Source organism: Podarcis gaigeae (assembly GCF_964106915.1).
Source record: "Podarcis gaigeae genome assembly, chromosome: 17".
NCBI classification, from domain to species: domain Eukaryota; kingdom Metazoa; phylum Chordata; class Lepidosauria; order Squamata; family Lacertidae; genus Podarcis; species Podarcis gaigeae.
This window is the reverse complement of record NC_139694.1, coordinates 8136141-8155365: the sequence shown is the minus strand read 5'-3', so window position 1 is coordinate 8155365 and position 19225 is coordinate 8136141. Positions and strand designations below refer to the sequence as shown.

At 45.7% G+C, this 19225-nt stretch overlaps 1 protein-coding gene across 1 annotated transcript in view; it reads left to right on the top strand.

Moving 5' to 3' along the window:
• Positions 1 to 19225, top strand: part of RBPMS (RNA binding protein, mRNA processing factor) — a gene marked incomplete at its 5' end in the record, with an annotated part of 74867 nt that overhangs the window by 49475 nt on the left and 6167 nt on the right. The window contains 2 exon segments of the mRNA XM_083719809.1: positions 2823 to 2953; positions 16134 to 16203. Coding sequence (XP_083575935.1) covers positions 2823 to 2953; positions 16134 to 16196 — 194 coding nt within the window. The 3' untranslated portion in view covers positions 16197 to 16203.

The following is a 19225-nucleotide window of genomic DNA, read 5'->3' as shown; positions in this document are numbered from 1 at the left end:
CTGAAGGATATGTGTGGCTGCAAGTGACCTTTCTGCAAGTTCCAGCAGAGCAGCTTCCGAAAAGAGGGGCCCAGGTTACATGGCAGCGTCCCTTAGTCTTGCATTCTTGCTAAACTCCTCCTGGCTCACATATTTCTGGAGGTTCTGGAGCTCTTGCGTGTATTTATAGGCTTGTTGCTCTCTGCTCGAGAATGACCACAAAGCTTAGGAATGAATGGCGGAAGGGAAGGTTGTGAGCATTAGCCCTTGCCAACTTTTCACTGTTTATCTTGCTTTTAAAAACCAACAGGACAAACACTTAATCTCTGCTGTAATTAAAGTGCATCGCTGTCAGCTCCCACTGGGGCTTTGCTTGGATGTTCTCTGCCATGGTGTCTTGCGGGTGGAAGAAGAGGATTTCTTTAAATCTGAGGGTGGCTCAAGACTCCTTCAGTGAGATTCCAACCTTCCCTGATGCTTTGCCCACCTCCTCTCATACCTGGAAGGAAGCTCAGGGGCACTTGGGCAAAGCAAATCGTGATAGGAGGAGAAGGTTGATAGTTGCCAACTCTACCCATGGGTAGTCAAAACAGCTGGGGAGGGGAGCAGTCCTAGCAGAGGATCACATCCTCTTCTTCTGTCCCTGAGTGGGAGTGAGGGGACAATCAGCCACCCACTTCTCCCTGACTGTTGTAGCACCAGCAGTTGGTTTTAGGGGGCTTTGTTTGGTGGTGGGAGGGGGGCAAAAAAAGAGAGGTTGAGTTGATGCTGGGCCAGTTCCACTGTATTGGAAGAAATGGATCAAGCCTCTTCTAACCTCAGAAATAATTATTATTATTTATTAAATTTCCATGCCACCCATAATAACATGCACATACCCCAGGCCATGGGGGACGTGGGTGGCGCTGTGGGTTAAACCACAGAGCCTAGGACTTGCTGATCAGAACGTAGGCGGTTCGAATCCCGCGACGGGGTGAGCTCCCGTTGCTTGGTCCCTGCTCCTGCCAACCTAGCAGTTTGAAAGCACGCCAAAGTGCAAGTAGATAAATAGGTACCGCTCTGGTGGGAAGGTAAACGGCGTTTCCGTGCGCTGCTCTGGTTCGCCAGAAGCGGTTTAGTCATGCTGGTCACATGACCTGGAAGTTGTACGCCGGCTCCCTCGGCTAATAAAACGAGATGAGCGCTGCAACCCCAGAGTCAGTCATGACTGGACCTAATGGTCAGAGGTCCCTTTACCTTTTTACCCCAGGCCATAGATTGTTTAATTAGACAAAGGCCTGGGAGAAGAGAAATGTATTTGCCTGGTGCCTAAAGGTGTATAATGAAGGCACCAGGTGAGCCTCCCTGGGGAGAGCATTCCACATGCAGGGGGCCACTGCAGAAAAGGCCCTACCTCGTGTTGGCGCCCTCCAAACCTCTCATGGAGGAGGCACACACAAATCGTTTTGAAACAAAGCCGATTAAGATTGAGATGCATCTTTCATCACTACCCACTAGATTAAGAAAAGTGGTAGCTTGTTCACAAGTCCTCAGAGAAGACAGGGAGCTGCACTCATGCAGCCCAGCATGGCATGTGGATTCTGCTGTTATGGAAACGTTTGGTTCTTGGATGTTTCATATACAGAATGGTGAAGTCTAAGCTGGCAACCAGGAAAGAGGTATTTGGCGCCCGGTGGTTGGCTCAGTGGATATTTCAGCTCTGGCATGGTGGCGCTTATGAAAAATCCAAGTTCGGTGCAAGGCATAAAAACTGCCTGTATGATAATTGCCATTTTGGTAGGATTGCATTTGAAATGTATGCTTTTCAGGTGACCTATCCCAAAAGGTGATCTGGAAAAGGCACAGGAAACTGCAACCCAAACAGTCAATGGATAATTGCACCTTTCTTTTTGCAAAGCAAGGATGGAGCTGAAATTATGAGTAGTTATCCTGGCTGCCCTAGATTCGTCTAAACTCTTCAGGGACGGGTGACTAGTGGAGATAGGGGGAAGCACTGGGTAGGAGCCTTCATGAGTGGGGGCAAAGGAAAGAGAAGGAATGTGCTGGTATTGTAACTTAAATGAGGTACCTGAACCACTGATATGTTGTTGTACTGCTGTGAAAGGGTAGAAGAAAACCTTCATTATCATATAGACTCTTTATTTTGTTCTGTGCAAAATGGCATTCTGTGTGCCCCCTCTCCCTCCCATTCTTAAGATGACTGGATTGTTTTTAATTGGGGAGACAAATGTAGTGGGGTAGCTGAGACTAACCTCTGAGTTAGGAAGTCCTGAGTTCAAATCTTGACTATGATTGGCAGGCCAAGAACAACCTTGGTTTCACATTGTGGTTTGAAGCAAGCTATGATCCCTGGTTTAGCTGTAACAGGCTACTGTGGTTTGTTGCCTAGGCTCACACCAGGGGAAGCGCGAAGCGGGAGCCACCAAGGCAACCACGGTAAACAGTTAACTATGGCTTACTATGATGTGTATCTAGATCAGGATGCAAAGTGCCACAGCCATAAGAGTTCATTCGCCCAGAGTCTATATTCTTTCATCAGAATACTTTTGAGGGGCTCACTTTCCGCCTCTTAACAACAGCTGTAGACTGCCTTGCATTTCTTTCTCCAGCCGACAAACCACCCAGTTTCCTTTCGGAGAATAACACTGTTCCTTAACGTAAGTTGCAAAATTTGGCGCCCTAACTCAGAGCAGAATTTTTGTACCTGCTCTTCTGATTCCATTTCCTAAGGAGAAGGCAGAGGGAGTTGGAGGGGCCTCCTTGAGCTCTGCTTGCGTTTGCCGTTTTGTTTCCTGCATTTGCTGTTTTTATAACCATGAACTCTCCTTATTCTTCTCTTGCAGATGAGCTCACAGTGCCTGCACTTTACCCCAGTAGCCCTGAAGTGTGGGCGCCGTACCCTCTCTACCCAGCGGAGTTAGCACCTGCTCTACCCCCGCCTGCTTTCACCTACCCTGCTTCACTGCATGCCCAGGTAATTTATACCAATCAGTCACACCTTCACCCACGTTATACCACCTGATCCTCTCCAGTGCACCCCGAACGACTAACACCTGTCTGGCTAACAGGCACCCCAGAGAGATATTAATGATCACATCTCGATCAAGCTGACGCATTCCCCTTGGGACTACTGGGGAACGGACTTAGGGAAAATTGACAGCACTCCACTGCCTGATAGAACCGTGAACACCTTTCTCTCCTCGAGTAATTTCACTTCCGTTCACACGAGGCAGCGAGAAATACCTGCCGGGTCTTTGCACACATATATACCCCCTTGTATATATGGACTCTGCTTCCCAGGCTTGCCTTTGCCACAGTTTGCTTCAAGGTTCCAAGGCTAAATTGTCTTTACAACGGATAAGGGGAAGGTGTGCAAGAGCGTGTTTATGTACACGTGTGTTTCTAAAGCCAGAGAGAAGGGAGGTAGATGGAACAAAAGTCTGTCAGAGGACATGCACATGGCCTCTTAAGTCACATGGGGGAATTTGCATTGTGAGCAGTTACCGTATTTTTTGCTCTATAAGACTCACTTCTTCCCTCCTAAAAAGTAAGGGGAAATGTGTGTGCGTCTTATGGAGCGAATGCAGGCTGCGCAGCTATCCCAGAAGCCAGAACAGCAAGAGGGATTGCTGCTTTCACTGCACAGCGATCCCTCTCGGTGTTCTGGCTACTGATATTCAGAATATTTTTTTTCTTGTATTCCTCCTCCAAAAACTAGGTGTGTCTTGTGGTCTGGTGGGTCTTATAGAGCGAAAAATACGGTACTTCATACACGTTCTGAGCTGTAGCAAAACGAAGTTACCGAGCAAAAACTTAACTGCGATGTGCGTATGACCACTTGTAATCCAGTTGCCTGAATTGTTGTCCATTCCCAGCGAGTCAGAGAAAATCCTGAATTGTTGCTTGGACATGATGTTGGGCTACAGAAGGGCTAATGAAGCAGCACTTAACCCAGATAATATGAGATGCTGACAATAGGCCTGTTGAGCTGGGAAGGAGCGTTCAGGCTGTTTTTCAATGCGGGTCACACTCCGTCAGGAAAAGCAGGTTTACAGCTTATTCCCTTTGATCCTGCTTTTGTTACTTGATACTCAGAGGTCATTGGCAGCAAGGAGTGCCTTTTTTCCAGCTCCATGTTGGCTAGCTGTTCTCTTTTCTAGTGGCTAAAGAAATAAGTCATGGGGCGTTCTTGCAGGCTTGGATATTGCAGTGTGTTCTATGGGGGCAACCTTTTGATAAATGTCTGAAAGTTACAGCTGCAGAAAATAGGCTCTTGTCCAGGAGTGGAGATTATTACACCCATTAAAGAGCTGCATTGGTTCTCAGTATCTGGCCCATTTCAGAGTGCCGGTACTGACCTTCTAATGCCTTAAAGAGCCTGGATTTTCAGAGGTTTGCATAGCCTGCATATCTTAAGACATGATGGGGAAACATACAGATGTGCAACTGAGATACTGCTTTGTGAACCTAGTTAGTGGAGGTGTGGGCGATGGCAGTGAGATTTAGAGTCTGCCTTGGGAGGCCTGCACGGCTGACACTGCCCTTTCCCAGCTTTTAGGAAACATGTTAAGGTCTTCCTGTTTGGGTGGCCCTTTTTGGTTCTCCGGAGTTGGAGGAAAAAGTTGCTTTTGTTTCTCTGCAGTTCTGCTTGGTTGGTTTCAGGCTCTGTTGTTGCTATGTGGTGTTCTGTGTTCACTGAAGTGATGATTTCATTGCCACTTCAAGAGGCCGACAGGGCTGATTAAGCAGAGTATACATTTTTAAATATATCTCTGTGCCAAGAGCTTTGAATGTTATTGCATGGTTTCACCCAGTCAGAAATCTAGGAAGGAAAACCTCTTGGCAAGCTAGTCTTTGTAACATTCTTTTGAGGGATCTTATGTACACTTTGTTAAATTCCCACCTGGTGAATGGCTTTCCAGCTATTGGGGGGCAGCTCATAACCCCCCCTTTCGGCAAATGCTGAAATAAACATGTTAAGAAGTAAACTGAAAATTCTGAAGAAGTGTGCATGCACCCGAAAGCTTATACCCAGAACAAACTTAGTTGGTCTCTAAGGTCTACTGGACAATTTTTTAATTCATTTTGACTGCGTCAGACCAGCACGGCTACCTACCTGACTGTGGGATAATGTAACACATGATGCATTAACACAAAGATCAGATATATTTTAGAGTTGGTATATGGGTCAATTGAACATTTCTCGGTAAGGAGATCCATTTTCAGTACCACTTTGGTTCTTGTTCCGGAAGTCTATTCAAGTTCTGTAAACTTTCGCAAACCAAGGCTTCCTGCACTCAATCAGAAGCTGCAGAAGCAACGTCCAACGTTTGGGTTCCAAAGAACGTTCGCAAACCAGAACACTCACTTCCGGGTTTGCGGCATTTGGGAGCCAAAACATTCGAGTCGCAAGGCGGTTGACAACCAAGGTACGACTGTAGTTTTACATTCTAGTAGGAGGATGTTAGGACAGTTTAGTGAGGACTGAACCACTAGGTTAGGTTGGGGGGGGCATGGAGCAGGTTTTCACATAGAGATCAAATATGGTTCTAAAACAGAGAACTTTAGGAAACCTCAAGTAAATATCTCATCCCCTAAATCCCGACTAGGTGTTGTGTTTATTCCAGCCTCAGGAATTATGATCAAGTCCTAGTGTTTACAGCTTGATGAGAGCTCTTAATCTTCTTTAGTGCCTGGATTCATGGACCTTGGTAAATTCTGTGGCCACATGGACCATAGTTAAGATAGCCTGACCTCATTCTGTATGGTGAAGCATGATAATATCATCTGATGCTTCTTTAATCCAGGCCATATCTCTTCTTAAAGTCCATCACTGGTAATCAGCCTGAATGCACCCAGTGCTGTATAGCATTGTTAAAACTTAAGTGGCCTGACTTGGGAGGCCAGCGCAAGCTGTTCAGTGCTCTTGAAAAGAAGTATGCAGTGTGCATTATTAAAAGACAGGAATAAAGGTTTGGCCAGGCTAGCTTATGCCATGATTGATTGACTGATGTTGCAATGTGCATAATTTCTGGCCTCACCTGTAAAGATTACAAGGAGATAATACAACTTTAAATCTTTCAAATGGAATGCCTTCTGGCAGTTTTTTTTTTGGTCTCCCATGAACATTGTCTGTGGCTAAACCAGTTCATCCTACACGAGTGCAAAAGGACAGGTCCCTACCCAGATAGTTGACAATCTGTAATTTGTCATGAGGAAACCACAGAGGAAGGGGAGGAAAGTGGAGACAGGACTTAACAAGGGGAAGAATGTGTCTTATTCTAATGGCAAAGCCTTGGGCTTAGTTACAGTGGCATGTGGGGACCAGGGGTTTTCTGAAGCTTTCCCTGGAACAGTAATCCTGAACTAGGGCATTTAGGCTTAGCTTTGAAGGCACATGAAGCTATTGCTAACCAGTTGTGTGTGTGTGGTTAAAAAAGAATCTTACAGCAGAAGTCAAACTTATTTGAAGTTAGGCACCATCATTCTGCTTTGCTTGTTTCTCCTAGAACAGGGGTGGCCAACTCCCAAGAGACTGCGATCTCCTCACAGAATTAGAAACTGACAGTGATCTACCCCCTTTTGGGGGGTTCAGGTCCAAGTTGTTGAGCCTTTTTTACCAGTAGATCACGATCGACCTGTTGGACATCCCTGTCATAGAACACTACATTTTCTTACCTTAATTGAAAATCTAGTGGAAGACAAGATGCTTGAAAATGTCCCTTTCCTAAAATTTCCCCACTCTGAAGCCTGAGTCTCTCTTCTTGGTTAAAAGTAGCAAGTACCCTTTTTATTTTTTGAGAGGCTCTTTCGTTGCTGGATAGGCAGACACCTAGGAGGCCATTAGGGTTCTCTGAGTGGTCCTTGGCCCACGGTCTGTAGCTAAACCAGTTCATCCTACAAGAGTGCAAAAGGGCAGGTCCCGAACCTGCAATATACACACCAAGAAGCAGATATCTTATTCTTTTCTGGCACATTAGATAGGTCAGGTTCTTGTGTCAGCTGCCTGGGCTGGAAGTCACAGGGCAAGTCTCACAACCCTCATTTTCAGGGATGGTCCCAGCTTTGCGGAGGCGGGGATGGTGTGTATTCTCCTCCGCAATTTTCCAGCCAGGTTGTGCTAACGTAATACACACAACTGAACATGAAGACGGGAGTATGATGGCATTCTGGAGGAAATGAAACCTTTGCCCAAGCCACAGCTTTCTTCCTCTTAAAAGGGAATAAAAGTTTCAGCCTGAAAACTTGGGGAAAGAATAAATGAGAACGTAACCAGAGCTTGAGGAAAACAGTTTCTGACATGGAGGGAAAGGGGAAATAAGCTTCAAATGGAACACTATCTTTTATTCACGACCTGCAGTGGGGCGGACTGCGAGCGCACGACTGAAAATAACCCCCCCAAGCTCCACACCTCTCTGGCAAAGTGGGAGGCAAGAATGCCAAGTAATGTATGTTCTGTCACAAGGACTTTTTCTGCTCGCTGAACCTTGCTGCCTGGGACTGCTAATGGCCCCTGAGAGCCGGCGCACTCTAGTTAAAAATTAACAAACAAAGGGAGGGAAAAGTAATTAAATATGGATGGTGGTAATCGCTGAGGAGCATGTCTGGCCCGAACTGCTGCACGCTTGAGTGCTCCCGTGCAGCTTGGCACATCCTGCAAGTTTAGAAGAACCCTGCAGTGAGCTTCCCGGGAAGATTTGCCCATTAAATCTTCGGGGAGGGGCAGCTGCGCTAGGAGGGGATGGGCGAGAGCGCAAGACTTTCAGGCGGACACAATGGGAGACCTGTGGCACAAGCTGAGGAGTGATGGAATGGCGGCCAGGGAGGAATTTAAAAGGGCAGGTCCTTCTTGGCATCATCTTTCCTCAAAATAAAAGGCTTTCCGTAAGGTGTTGCAGATCCCTTGCATTGCATTGTAAGGGCTGCAGAGTCAACATGCATTGCAAAGCTGGGTGTGTGAGTGTTTATTGTGGATTGCCTTGCTGCAAACTTCTTGTCTTTATCAGGTTTGGTTTGTTCTTCCTCCTCCTGGAAGTATTCCATTACTGAAGGATTTGTCTCTTCTCAAGCCCACCACTTTCCAATCTCTCTTTTTACTCTTTCCCTTCTGCCTTCTTCATTCCACACTTAATTCTTTTACATGCGTAAACTTCCTTTACCCCACGCCATCCCTAAATGCACAACTGTTGAACTGCTCTAGGCAGCAAAACAAACTAATCCGTAACTTGCACTTTCTAAGAGCTCTGAACGTTCAGGGGACAAGGCGTACAGTTTCTAGTGCTTGTGATTTCCACAGGCCAGGCCATATTAGGGTACTTTGAACTGTGATCTTCCTCCACAACAGGCCCACACTGACGACAAAGATTCTAGCTGGGTGGTTTCCTGCCTGTGCTGAGAAAGCCATTTCCGGGCTTAGGGAGGAGAGGGGCTTGCGGGTTAACCCCTCCCACACACGCGGGGGCTGGCCTTTTGCCCCCGCGAGAACAGGGAATCCCCGGGCATGCCTTTGACCCTGCCCGCCAATCTAGCCTTTTGGGTTTTTTGCCTACCTCGTAGCAAACGTCACAACTTTCACGGTATTGGCGGTTAGGCAGGGGGTTGAATTGTTATGCAAATGAATGGGGGGAAGGAAGCGCCATCACCTTCCCCCAATGAAAAGGGTAGTCCGGTAGAGGACTCCGGGAGGTGTTGCCTTGTCTGAAACCTAGGGAGGTAAGGGCCTCCGGCACGCCCCCCAGCGGTGACACCTGTGGGATCCTAGTTGGCGTACTTCAACAGGACTCCCACGGCTTGTGGATAACCCTTCCCGGTCTCCATGCCGGGTAGTCGATAGGAGCCAATGCCTAAGGCCAATACCTTTCAATTCTGCAACCAATAAAGTTGTGGCCTTTTTATGCCCATTAACCTTAAATAATGTGTCCAGTGTCTTCATTTCACATGGGGGAGGGGACTTGCCACGCAATGGGAGCTTGGGATTGCTTTGGAAGATAACACTTCTGACTTCCTGGGTAGATAGCAGTTTTAGCACCTAATGCACTTACCCCAACACTTGGGATTTTTGCAGGTAGCTGCGTGTCATTTACATTTTACCTTTACCCTGTAGCAATGGTTAGATAGGTAGCCGTGTTGGTCTGCCATAGTCAAAACAAAAAAAATTCCTTCCAGTAGCACCTTAAAGTCCAACTAAGTATGAGCTTTTGTGTGCATGCACACTTCTTCAGATACACTGAAACAGAAGTTACCAGACCCTTCTATATAGTGAGAAGGTGGGGAGGGGTATTACTCAGAAGGGTGGTGGGAATGGGTGATTGACAGATAGCCAATGCTTTTTCCTGTAAGACCTATTGCAGTCGTTAAGAGTCGTCAACAGGCTCATCACAGCTATCTGCCAATCACCCATTCCCACCACCCTTCTGAGTAATACCCCTCCCCACCTTCTCACTATTTAGAAGGGTCTGGTGACTTCTGTTTCAGTGTATCTGAAGAAGTGTGCATGCACACGAAAGCTCATACCAAGAACTAACTTAGTTGGTCTTTAAGGTGCTACTGGAAGGAATTTTGTTTTGTTTTGCCTGTAGCAATGGTGAGGCTTAGCAGCACAGCTGTCAGTCTTCCAGCCAAGGTGGGCTGTTAATGCATCAAGTAAAAGATGTATTGACAGCCTGTACTGCCTTAGTGCTCAGACCTGGCCTGGATATGAAATTGAATCCACAGTGAAGTCCAAATCAGAAATACGTAATCGTGTCATTTGCATGTTTGCTGGTAGATCTAAATGTACATATTGTGGAGTTGCTGAGATTTCTTCATAGATGTAAAACTGGAATAAAGGTAAAGGTAAGGGTAAAGGGACCCCTTTTAAACTGAGCTGGGGGTGGGAAGAACACTGGCAGGAGCTGAGGAGAATCCGGTTCAGAACAAAACTCCCCCCTCCTTGGATGAAGATGATAAAATTGAAGAAAAATTAAATGGGGAACATGTTAAACTAGGCACTGTGAGTGCAGGGGCACAGGACAGCAATTCAGAGAGGTCGACACAGCACAAGTTAAAATAGTAAAGGTAAAGGTCCAGTTGTGGCTGACTCTGGGGTTGCAGTGCTCATCTTGCTTTATTGGCCGAGGGAGCCGGTGTACAGCTTCCGGGTCATGTGGCCAGCATGACTAAGCCGCTTCTGGCGAACCAGAGCAGCGCACGGAAATGCCGTTTACCTTCCCGCCAGAGTGGTACCTATTTATCTAATTGCACTTTGACATGCTTTCGAACTGCTAGGTTGGCAGGAAAACTGGAATAGTACATATCCAATAGTACACTGGATATGTTCCTGCTTTGTTTTCTTCCTGTTTTTAGCCCTACCTACCTCATTTCACATGATGCCATTTCAGTTGCCATTTCATACATTGTCATCACATGTAGATATTCGCTGTTCTGTCCGAAATGACTCCCTGAGCGTCATGCAATTCATAAATTGTAGTGTTGGAAGGGACCCCAAGGATCATCAAAGTTCCCATTCAAGAGCAATTGGGCTGCGATAGATGGCTTGTAGGTGTTAGATTGGGCAGGCCATGTACTGTTGTTAGTCCAAGTGCCAGAAAGGTGTTTTGTGCTGGCCTCATGGCACTGCAAGCCACTATGTCTTAATCTGCTTTAGCACTTTGAAAGCACATCTGGCGTAAGATGGAAGCAACAAACTCAAAGAAGAGGTGCTTTCTATGGAGAAATTTGGGCACAGCAATGGCTGTGTTGGTTGTGCCGATCCTTCCAGTGTGCCTGGATTAGCAGTGGTTGGTATCCTGAATGTTGCAGGCGCTGGCAGCCCACAACCAGAGCACCAGGTAACCCCCAAAACCCATGTGGTCCTCTGCCGTAGAATCTGTTGACAAACCAAGTGATGCCACAGCTAGTTATTACTGTGGTGAGTGGTGGGATATGAACAAGAATAGTCCACTACAAACCAGGCTGTACCATCGATGGGTGGGTGGAATCGAGAGGGGAGTAAGGGCAAGCTTGCACAGTGCCATGTGGGTCTTTCTTGCAAGACAGGCCTTTTGCGCCATAATAGTTGAGCAAATCTCTAGGCAGCTCGCCATTTGTGCAGGGGTTGCATTTGAGATCATCCCATGCATTGGCGGACTGTGCGTAAGTCCCCACCCCTTTCTGCCCCATTTTTGGGCCGCTTCCAGGTCCACAGTGATGACCATGGGTCAATCGGATGCGTGTAAAAATGTTGCTGCCTGTTTTCTTGTTGTTTGGGCAGCCCAGGACCTCCATACACTCTGTCCAGGCTTGTGCCCTGGGGAAGGGTACTTTGGGACGCCTAACACAACAAAAGCAGTGTGGGAGGCAGCAGTTCCCAGTTCCCGGTCTTTGGAGCCACAGCAGGCTCTCGGATTCTCCAGCGCATTAACATCCTCCCTGGAGGCGCCCCCCCCCCATTATCTTCCATTACAGAAGGATGCGAACAGCTAACGTTGGAGAGGTGGATGTCAGAAAACCAAAATAAAATTCAAAATGGCCTTGATAGAATGGTAGACTGCCATTTTTTTTATGTGTGGGGAGTTCAATCCTCCTCAAAATGATTAAGATTTTAAATGACAATTTTAGGTTCTATTTTAGTGATCAAGATTTAATATATATATTTTAACTGCTGCTATATCTGTATTGTCTCTATTATACCCAATTGCAATTCAACATATTCCTGTTGTGTTTTATGATTTTCCTGATATTCTGAGTAAGCCGGAACTGGTCTGTGACCGTAATAATAAAATTCATTCAATCCTCCTCAGTTTGCACATGCAAGAGGTTTCCCCAAGTACCCAAATGCTGCAAGAAGCAGTATTGAACTCCCTACAAATCAGCCAGTGTGTGAGGAGTTCAATCCTTCTTGGTCACTGTCTGCCGTTACCCCACTCCTGTGGGCCAACACTGACAGATGGATGGTACCACTCACACACCAGACCCATCCCTTGATGTCATTATGATGTCAGATGATTGACTGGTGAGTGGTTCTGCCCTCGTGTCAAAATTGGCCCAAGGGGAAAGGGAGGAAGAGATAAAGCCAAAAGCTTCCCTACCCCTGTGATGAGAGGTAATAGTTCAATTTGATTGTGCGCTAGTCAAATCTTATCTGGACTGCTGCATCCGATTCCTGGCATGAAACTTGGAGACAAACTGGAGTTACTTCAAAGGGGGCAGTGAAGATGGCTGGTGGGAAAGCAGTCCTGTGCAGAAAGATTGAAGGACAGAAGCCTTGAGGAGAGATGTCATAGCACTCTTCAAAATACTTGAATGGCTCTTACATATAGAAGAAAGACTCATTAAAGACTAGATTTAATGTTGCTTAACTTACAAGGGATGGGGCGCGGGTGGCGCTGTGGGTTAAACCACAGGGCCTAGGACTTGCCGATCAGAAGGTTGGCGGTTCGAATCCCCGCAACAGATTGAGGTCCCGTTGCTCAGTCCCTGCTCCTGCCAACCTAGCAGTTTGAACGCACATCAAAGTGCAAGTAGATAAATAGGTACTGCTCCAGCGGGAAGGTAAACGCTGTTTCCGTGCGCTGCTCTGGATCGCCAGAAGCGGCTTAGTCATGCTGGCCACATGACCCAGAAGCTGTACACTGGCTCCCTCGGCCAGAAAAGCGAGATGAGCGTCACATCCCCACAGTTGGTCACAACTGGATCTAATGGTCAGGGGTCCCCTAACTTACAAGGGTGTAAATTTGGCTTGAATATTAGGAGAAACTTGCTGATGGTAAGAGCAGCTAAAAATCGAAACTTCTTAGAAGTCAGGGGGGCAGACCTCTTCCTTGCCTGAGATTTAAAACAAGCTGGATGGTCATTGGCTGGGGATGCTTCCCCCCAGTTGTACTGCAGGGTTGGATTCAAATGGTGCGTTTAAGGAAAAGTGAGCATTCAAATTCACACTTGTTCCATGTCTTCTGTCTCCTTTCCTCCCACTCTCCCTGCCTCTCAAGTACTCGGTTTGTAATATTGTTAATCAGGCAGATTAATCTATTTTTAAAACTTTTGATCAAGTAACAACGCTCCCTGATTAACTAGGCAAACGTAAGTGTATTTAATTTTTTTAAAAAGCCACACACCATTTTAGGAAAGTTGTTCACCATTTTTTTGTACACACGAGGAGATGCCTCTTTGATTAATTAAGGATGGTGCTTGCTGCTTCATCTAAAAGCATGCATTGCCCCTCAAAACTATTTTTATCCCTTCACTCACATGGGCACATTTAATTCTCATTGGATTCCTTTATGTTGGTGACAAGCCCTGTCAGATGTACAGATCGTACAGTATTGACTGGCCCAACAGACCTAGAGGCAGAAAACTCTGTAAGTAAAGGCCTCCTCATAATGTTTTTTCCTCCCTTTGCATTTCTTCATTGAAACTGAGTTGGAAAAGTGTCAGCTGGTGGTTCATGACACTGTAGCAGTTTCTGCCAGGACTGCTTTGCACGCCGCACCAGTAAGCATAGCCTTTAAGACTTCTGAAGCATGAACGAGACAAGCAAATGTTTTGAAAAGACTTGTGTGTCGCGCAGGATTGGCTCGCTTCCCTGTCAAATGTACATGTGGGTCTGTTCCTGGGTGTAGTGGGGAATAGCCCCAAGGAATTATGGGAGTTACTTGGGTTCTGTACAACCTCTTGGTCAGAGACTTCAGGGATACGGTTTGCGTCAAGGTGTAAAGAAGCCCCCTTTTCCCGCCATGTCTCTTGTGTACATGACCTCCCACGCCAACACCAATGTTCAGGTAAATAGGTGGCTGTTCTTCTAAACTAGCCTGCCGCTTGCCTTGCCATATCAAGCAGAAAAATCATGGAACTTACTCATGGTAATTACAAAGGTGTGAGAGAGGGGGGTGTAGGTGCTGGTGGAGGAAACTACCTTGCGTTCTTTCTCTGAGGTGTAGCTGCCAGAGAAAAAAGTATGTTGGGTGGGAGCAGAGCAGAAGGGGTACCATGTTCAGAACTCTTTCCCTAGGCATGTTTGCATGGCACTGCCATTACAGTTTTTAGGGCCCAGATGAATCCCTCTTTGTTGTGTGAATTTTTGACAGCATTTCAGATCCTTGTGGACTTTTGCTATTTTTGTGTTGCAGCGGCAACTAGGACCGCTCCATTTGCTTGTTACATTGCATTGCTGTTGCAGTGAAGTAATGCTTTTGTCTCAGAAGTCTTTGTTTGTTTGCTTGCTTGTTTGAAATGAGAGACAGAGATAGTTTAAATGTTCACTTGTCTTTCACCACTGCATTTGAACATGACCCATATCTTTAAGAAAAGAATCATCTGCACAAGTCTTAGGTTGCAATCCTACACGCTTCTGAGATTGAATTCCAGTGTTGAAGCCAGTGGGAATAGAAGGCGCACCTAAGATTTCACCATGGGTGGGTTTGGAATTAGGCACCCAAACAATAGTATAGCTTTGAATTCATTAATAATAATATTTTAATTTTATTTATTTTTATTTATACCCTGCCTATCTGGCTGGGTTGCCTCAGCCACTCGGGGTGGATTCCAACACATATAAAAGCATAATAAAATGCAAAACATTAATGCTAACAATCTAATCCAATATAAAAAGTCACAATAACTTTAAACAGCTTATATCAAACAAAGCAACATTCAACAATCCACCAGAATCTAATAGTAAAACCGTAAACATCAGCACATAATAATCAGTTTACACTTATCAACTACAATAGAGAATTGCCAATCTATAATCAATAAAAATAACAGCTCTCAATAAGTTCAGCACTCAAATCCGCTCCGATTTCCCGATAGTGACCCAGGGACTAGAGGTGTTTTGCTGCAAAACCTGACAACTTTCCACGGGTGGTGTGGCTTGGGAATAGAGTTGGTGTCGTCTTATTTCAATTTATATTAATTTTGTATCTTTCTTTGGGGGTTTTGTATATAAAATGTAGAAAAAATTCTCCTATAATAATTTAAAGCTATTTTGCTGTATGAGTGGAACTGTGGGTGCCTGTTGTGCCCTATCTTGATTTGAACACTTATAAGGAACTCTCCTGTGGCACTTGGGGACCTGTGATCTTTGTCTCCATTCTAGAAAATGTCAAGAGGGGCATGTTCTTGTGTGTGCCCAGTGATCTTCCATCTGGTCCCACTAGAGCAGACGTCCTCAACCTGGTGTCTTCCGGTTGTTGCTGGACTCCAACTCCCATCAGCCTCAGCCAGCATGGCCAATGGTCAGGAACGATGGGAGCTGTTGCCCAACAACGTTGGAGGGCACCAGGTTGTGGGGAAGCGGCTCAAGCTAAGAGGCACAGTACGAAAGTGGGTCATGTCAGGACAGACACCTGCCATTTCCCTTGAGCTTCTATTGGTATTGGGTTGCTCTTCATTTCATCTGTTCAGTTTTAAAGCTACAATAGTGTGTGCGCACTTATTTTTATTGTAAGAAATAAAAAGGAAACACACACACACACACACACAAACATAAAGTAGCAGTGCCAAAAGCAAACAGTGGAGACATCAAAATGAACTTTTGAGTAGCCTGGAAAACAAAGCCAGATGGGTGGGGTATGTATGTATGTATGTATATACATAAATAAATGTAATTATAAAGTCATCCTCAGGACACTCGGACACGATTGAATAACACCAAAAATTGTAGACAAAATAAATGCTTAAAAAAAGGATAAATGATAACAAAGACTTTACATAATTACAAGGGTGAAAAAATATATATTACAGAACAGCCGTGTACAGTGCTTCTTCCGTCTCCAGATTTACGATGTATAAAACTTACAGAATTCATGTATTCCGTATGAACAGGTGCCATTCTAATCTCTCTTTATCATAGTGGAGAGTCCAGTAGTAAATAAAACAATTCCATCTCTCTACTAGCTCCTCTTCTCCTTCATCCTTCCCTCCTCCTTACTAGGTCTGTCAGTTTATCCATAAGGCCAGTGTTGTTATGGTATTCTTTTGTTAACCTTCCAGCTTTGCTTAGCTGCCTTGGGGCAACTGCAAGAAGGTGGGATGTAAATTTCAAATTAATTTAGATGCAAGAACGGGTTGCTTGAGATTCAAAGGTGAGTCCTGCATCCGAGGAGGCTGAGGGCTGCTCTTATAAATGCCTTCCAAGTCTTGTCTCTCACTTTTGTTTTGATTTTCTCTCTCTCCAGATGCGCTGGCTCCCTCCCTCAGAGGCTACTTCTCAGGGCTGGAAGTCCCGTCAGTTCTGCTGAATACTGTGTAAGTGGGCGAGAAAGACCTTGTGAAAATGCTCCAGATTAGCACAAGAGGGAGCACAAGCGCTGTGTTGTTTTTGTTTTCTTCACTTCCTCTGTCTCATATGGATCGGTGGGAGGCTTGTGGCTACTTTCATTCTCTGCTTGTCATGCAGTCTTCGGCCTGAAATTAGTCCTTCTGTACTGGTTGCAGTTAGTCTCCCTCCATGCCGCTGCTGCCACCCCCCTCCTCCCTGCAATCTCCTTTCTGAGAAAAAATATTCAACTTTTTTAGGATGAAAGGGAGCTGGTTCATGCTGTTGACCAAACCCTTTTATCGTTTTCTGTACACCTTTCTCCCACAAACACATTTAAAAGAGTATAGGATGTCAGTCAGCCCAAGGCCTGTTTGAAGAGGAACATTTTTGCCTGGCTCCTAAAGCTGTATAATGAAGGGGCCAGCCGAACCTCCCTGGGGAGAGCATTCCACAGGCGGGGAGCCACTGCAGAGAAGGCCCTGTTCTCCTGTTGCCACCCTCCAGACCACTGGAGGAGGAGGCGCACAGAGAAGGGCCTCAGAAGATGCTATCAGGGGCTGGATAGGTTCACATGGAGAGAGGCGGTCCTTGAGGTATTGTGGTCCTGAGCCATTTAAGGTGTTCTACGTCAAATCCAGCACTTTGAATCGATGTTCCCCTTGCCTTGGGTGGCAGCGATTAGTGTCTGCATAGTCACACATCACCCACCTCTACCGTTTCTTTCAGGGGCATAAATAATACCTTAAGTGTAGATGAAGAAGAGTTTGGATTTGATACCCTGCTTTATCACTAACCTAAGGAGTCTCAAAGCAGCTAACATTCTCCTTTCCCTTCCTCCCCCCCAACAAACACTCTGTGAGGTGAGTGGGGCTGAGAGACTTCAGAGAAGTGTGGCTGGCCCAAGGTCACCCAGCAGCTGCATATGGAGGAGCAGGGAAGCGAACCCGGTTCACCAGATTACGAGTCTACTGCTCTTAACCACTACACCACACTGCATTTATTTGTTACTTTCCTCCTGTGATATGTGGGAGGGATCCTCAAGACTCTGGGACTGACCCCAGAGTCTGATTGGATAGCTGAGTGAGGAGTAAAAATACACTCCATTGGGTTTGTGTCCAAAACACAAAAAACTCCTTTGACCCTCTGAAGATAAAAGCAACCAACATGCAGCCTCTCTGTCTCCTCCTGCTTTTCTGTAAAGCAGCAGAGAGCAATAGACCAATAATCTTCCCTCCCTGTTTTTCGTCCCATTTCAGCCAAAGAAAACAAATCTGCTGTTCTTAAAAATTAATGAAAACTTCACTGGCTGCACATCAAAGTTGAAGAGCTGTAAATCAGTGGGGTTATTAAAGGACATGAGTTTTGAGGGTGAAAGAGTTGGGATGACTTGAAAACTAAACCAGCAAGGACATAAAGTAGTGAGGCCGAAACTGATGGGAGAGAACTGCAAAATTTGTTTCCTTACAGAATGCTGATCCCAGAACCTCAGGAAACACTTCATACGCCAAAGTTCTGGTTGATCTAGAACAGTGTTCTTCAGGCCTTCTATTGGCAGAGAACACTTTCCATATCAGCTGGGTCTTACTGTGTGTTGCAGAGGACTTTGGGGCATGTCCTAAGTACATCGTCCATTCAGCCAGAGTACTAGCTATATGCCTATTGGGCTTCATTGTCACACATTCTCAGCAGAATATACATTTCTCCCAACACACTCGTTAATCTGTTCATTCAAGGGAATATGAGCAGCGAAGGGCAAGCAGTATGTGATGCCAATAAAGGTTTGATGAGGATGGCAAGCAGTGTTCAGTGAAACTTCTTGTCTTATATTCTGATTTATTAGCTCAAGAAATACATACCCAACTGCCACCCCAGAAAGCTTTGACATTGTTCAGCATCACAGGACAATAGGTGCCTGCTTTAGATACCAACTATTGTACTGTGACGCTGAATAATTTCAAAATTTCGTCTCATATCTGCACTCACAAATCCATTTAATCTTCTGACATCTGAAAACCCAAACCTCATTGTGTGGGGTTAGCAGTACAATGTGCCGCTGTTTTCCTTTAAGAATAAACTCAGCAAATGGCCTTTCCCTAATATAGTGATTTTATCTTCCAAAGCCCAAATTTATCTAGGATTATTGGATTGTGGTGGTTGGTTTTTTCCCCCCTAGAGAGAGGGAGCCAATGAGTTGTTTTCATACCAGCGTATCAGAGTGAGCAAGGGAGGCATGCAAAAATGAGACTTGAGTCCTTGTGGATTGTTCTCCCCCTTCCAGATGCACGCACAGCCATATTTGGGAACAGTTCCCTCAGCTGCAAGCTGGCTGCTGCAATAGGAAAGCCTCAGCGAAGAAAGAAAGAAAGAAAGAAAGAGTTCGCCTCCAATGATTTTGCATGTTATGTGAACAATAAGAGAAGACAAAAGGGTTCTATTTTAAGAAGTGCTGAGACTGATGTAACAAGTCAAGCACCTGCCTCTCTAAGCATTATTAACATGTTTCAACATGTATACATGATGCACTGGCCATAAGAATTTGTTCCCTTGCATGTAGCATTAGTACACTAGAGACGCAGGTGTCCTCAGCGGCTACGAGTGTATTTTACCAGCTTCACCTGGTAAGGCAGATGCAGCCATTCCTGGAGGACAGCTGGACCATAGTTGTCTGTTATTGGAAACCTCAAAGTTGGATTACTGCAGTGCTCTTGGGGGCGGGAGGCTACCCTTGAGGCTGCAGTTTCAGTTAGGCTGCTTATGGGAGCAAACCTACTGCCAGCAGCCAATCCTGCTACTGAACCAAGTTCAAGATTGAGACTACCTTTTCTCTTACATACCAAGTAGGTCACTGTGTTCTGCAGGGGAGTTTTTCCTCAAAGTCCCCCAAATATCAGAAACTTTCTGCACAGTAACTGAAAGGAAGGCTTTCAGTGGGGTTGCCCTTGTTCTGTGACAGGAGCACACTTAACCTGTACTTTACAGAAACAGTAGAAGACCTTGTTTTGTTTTGAC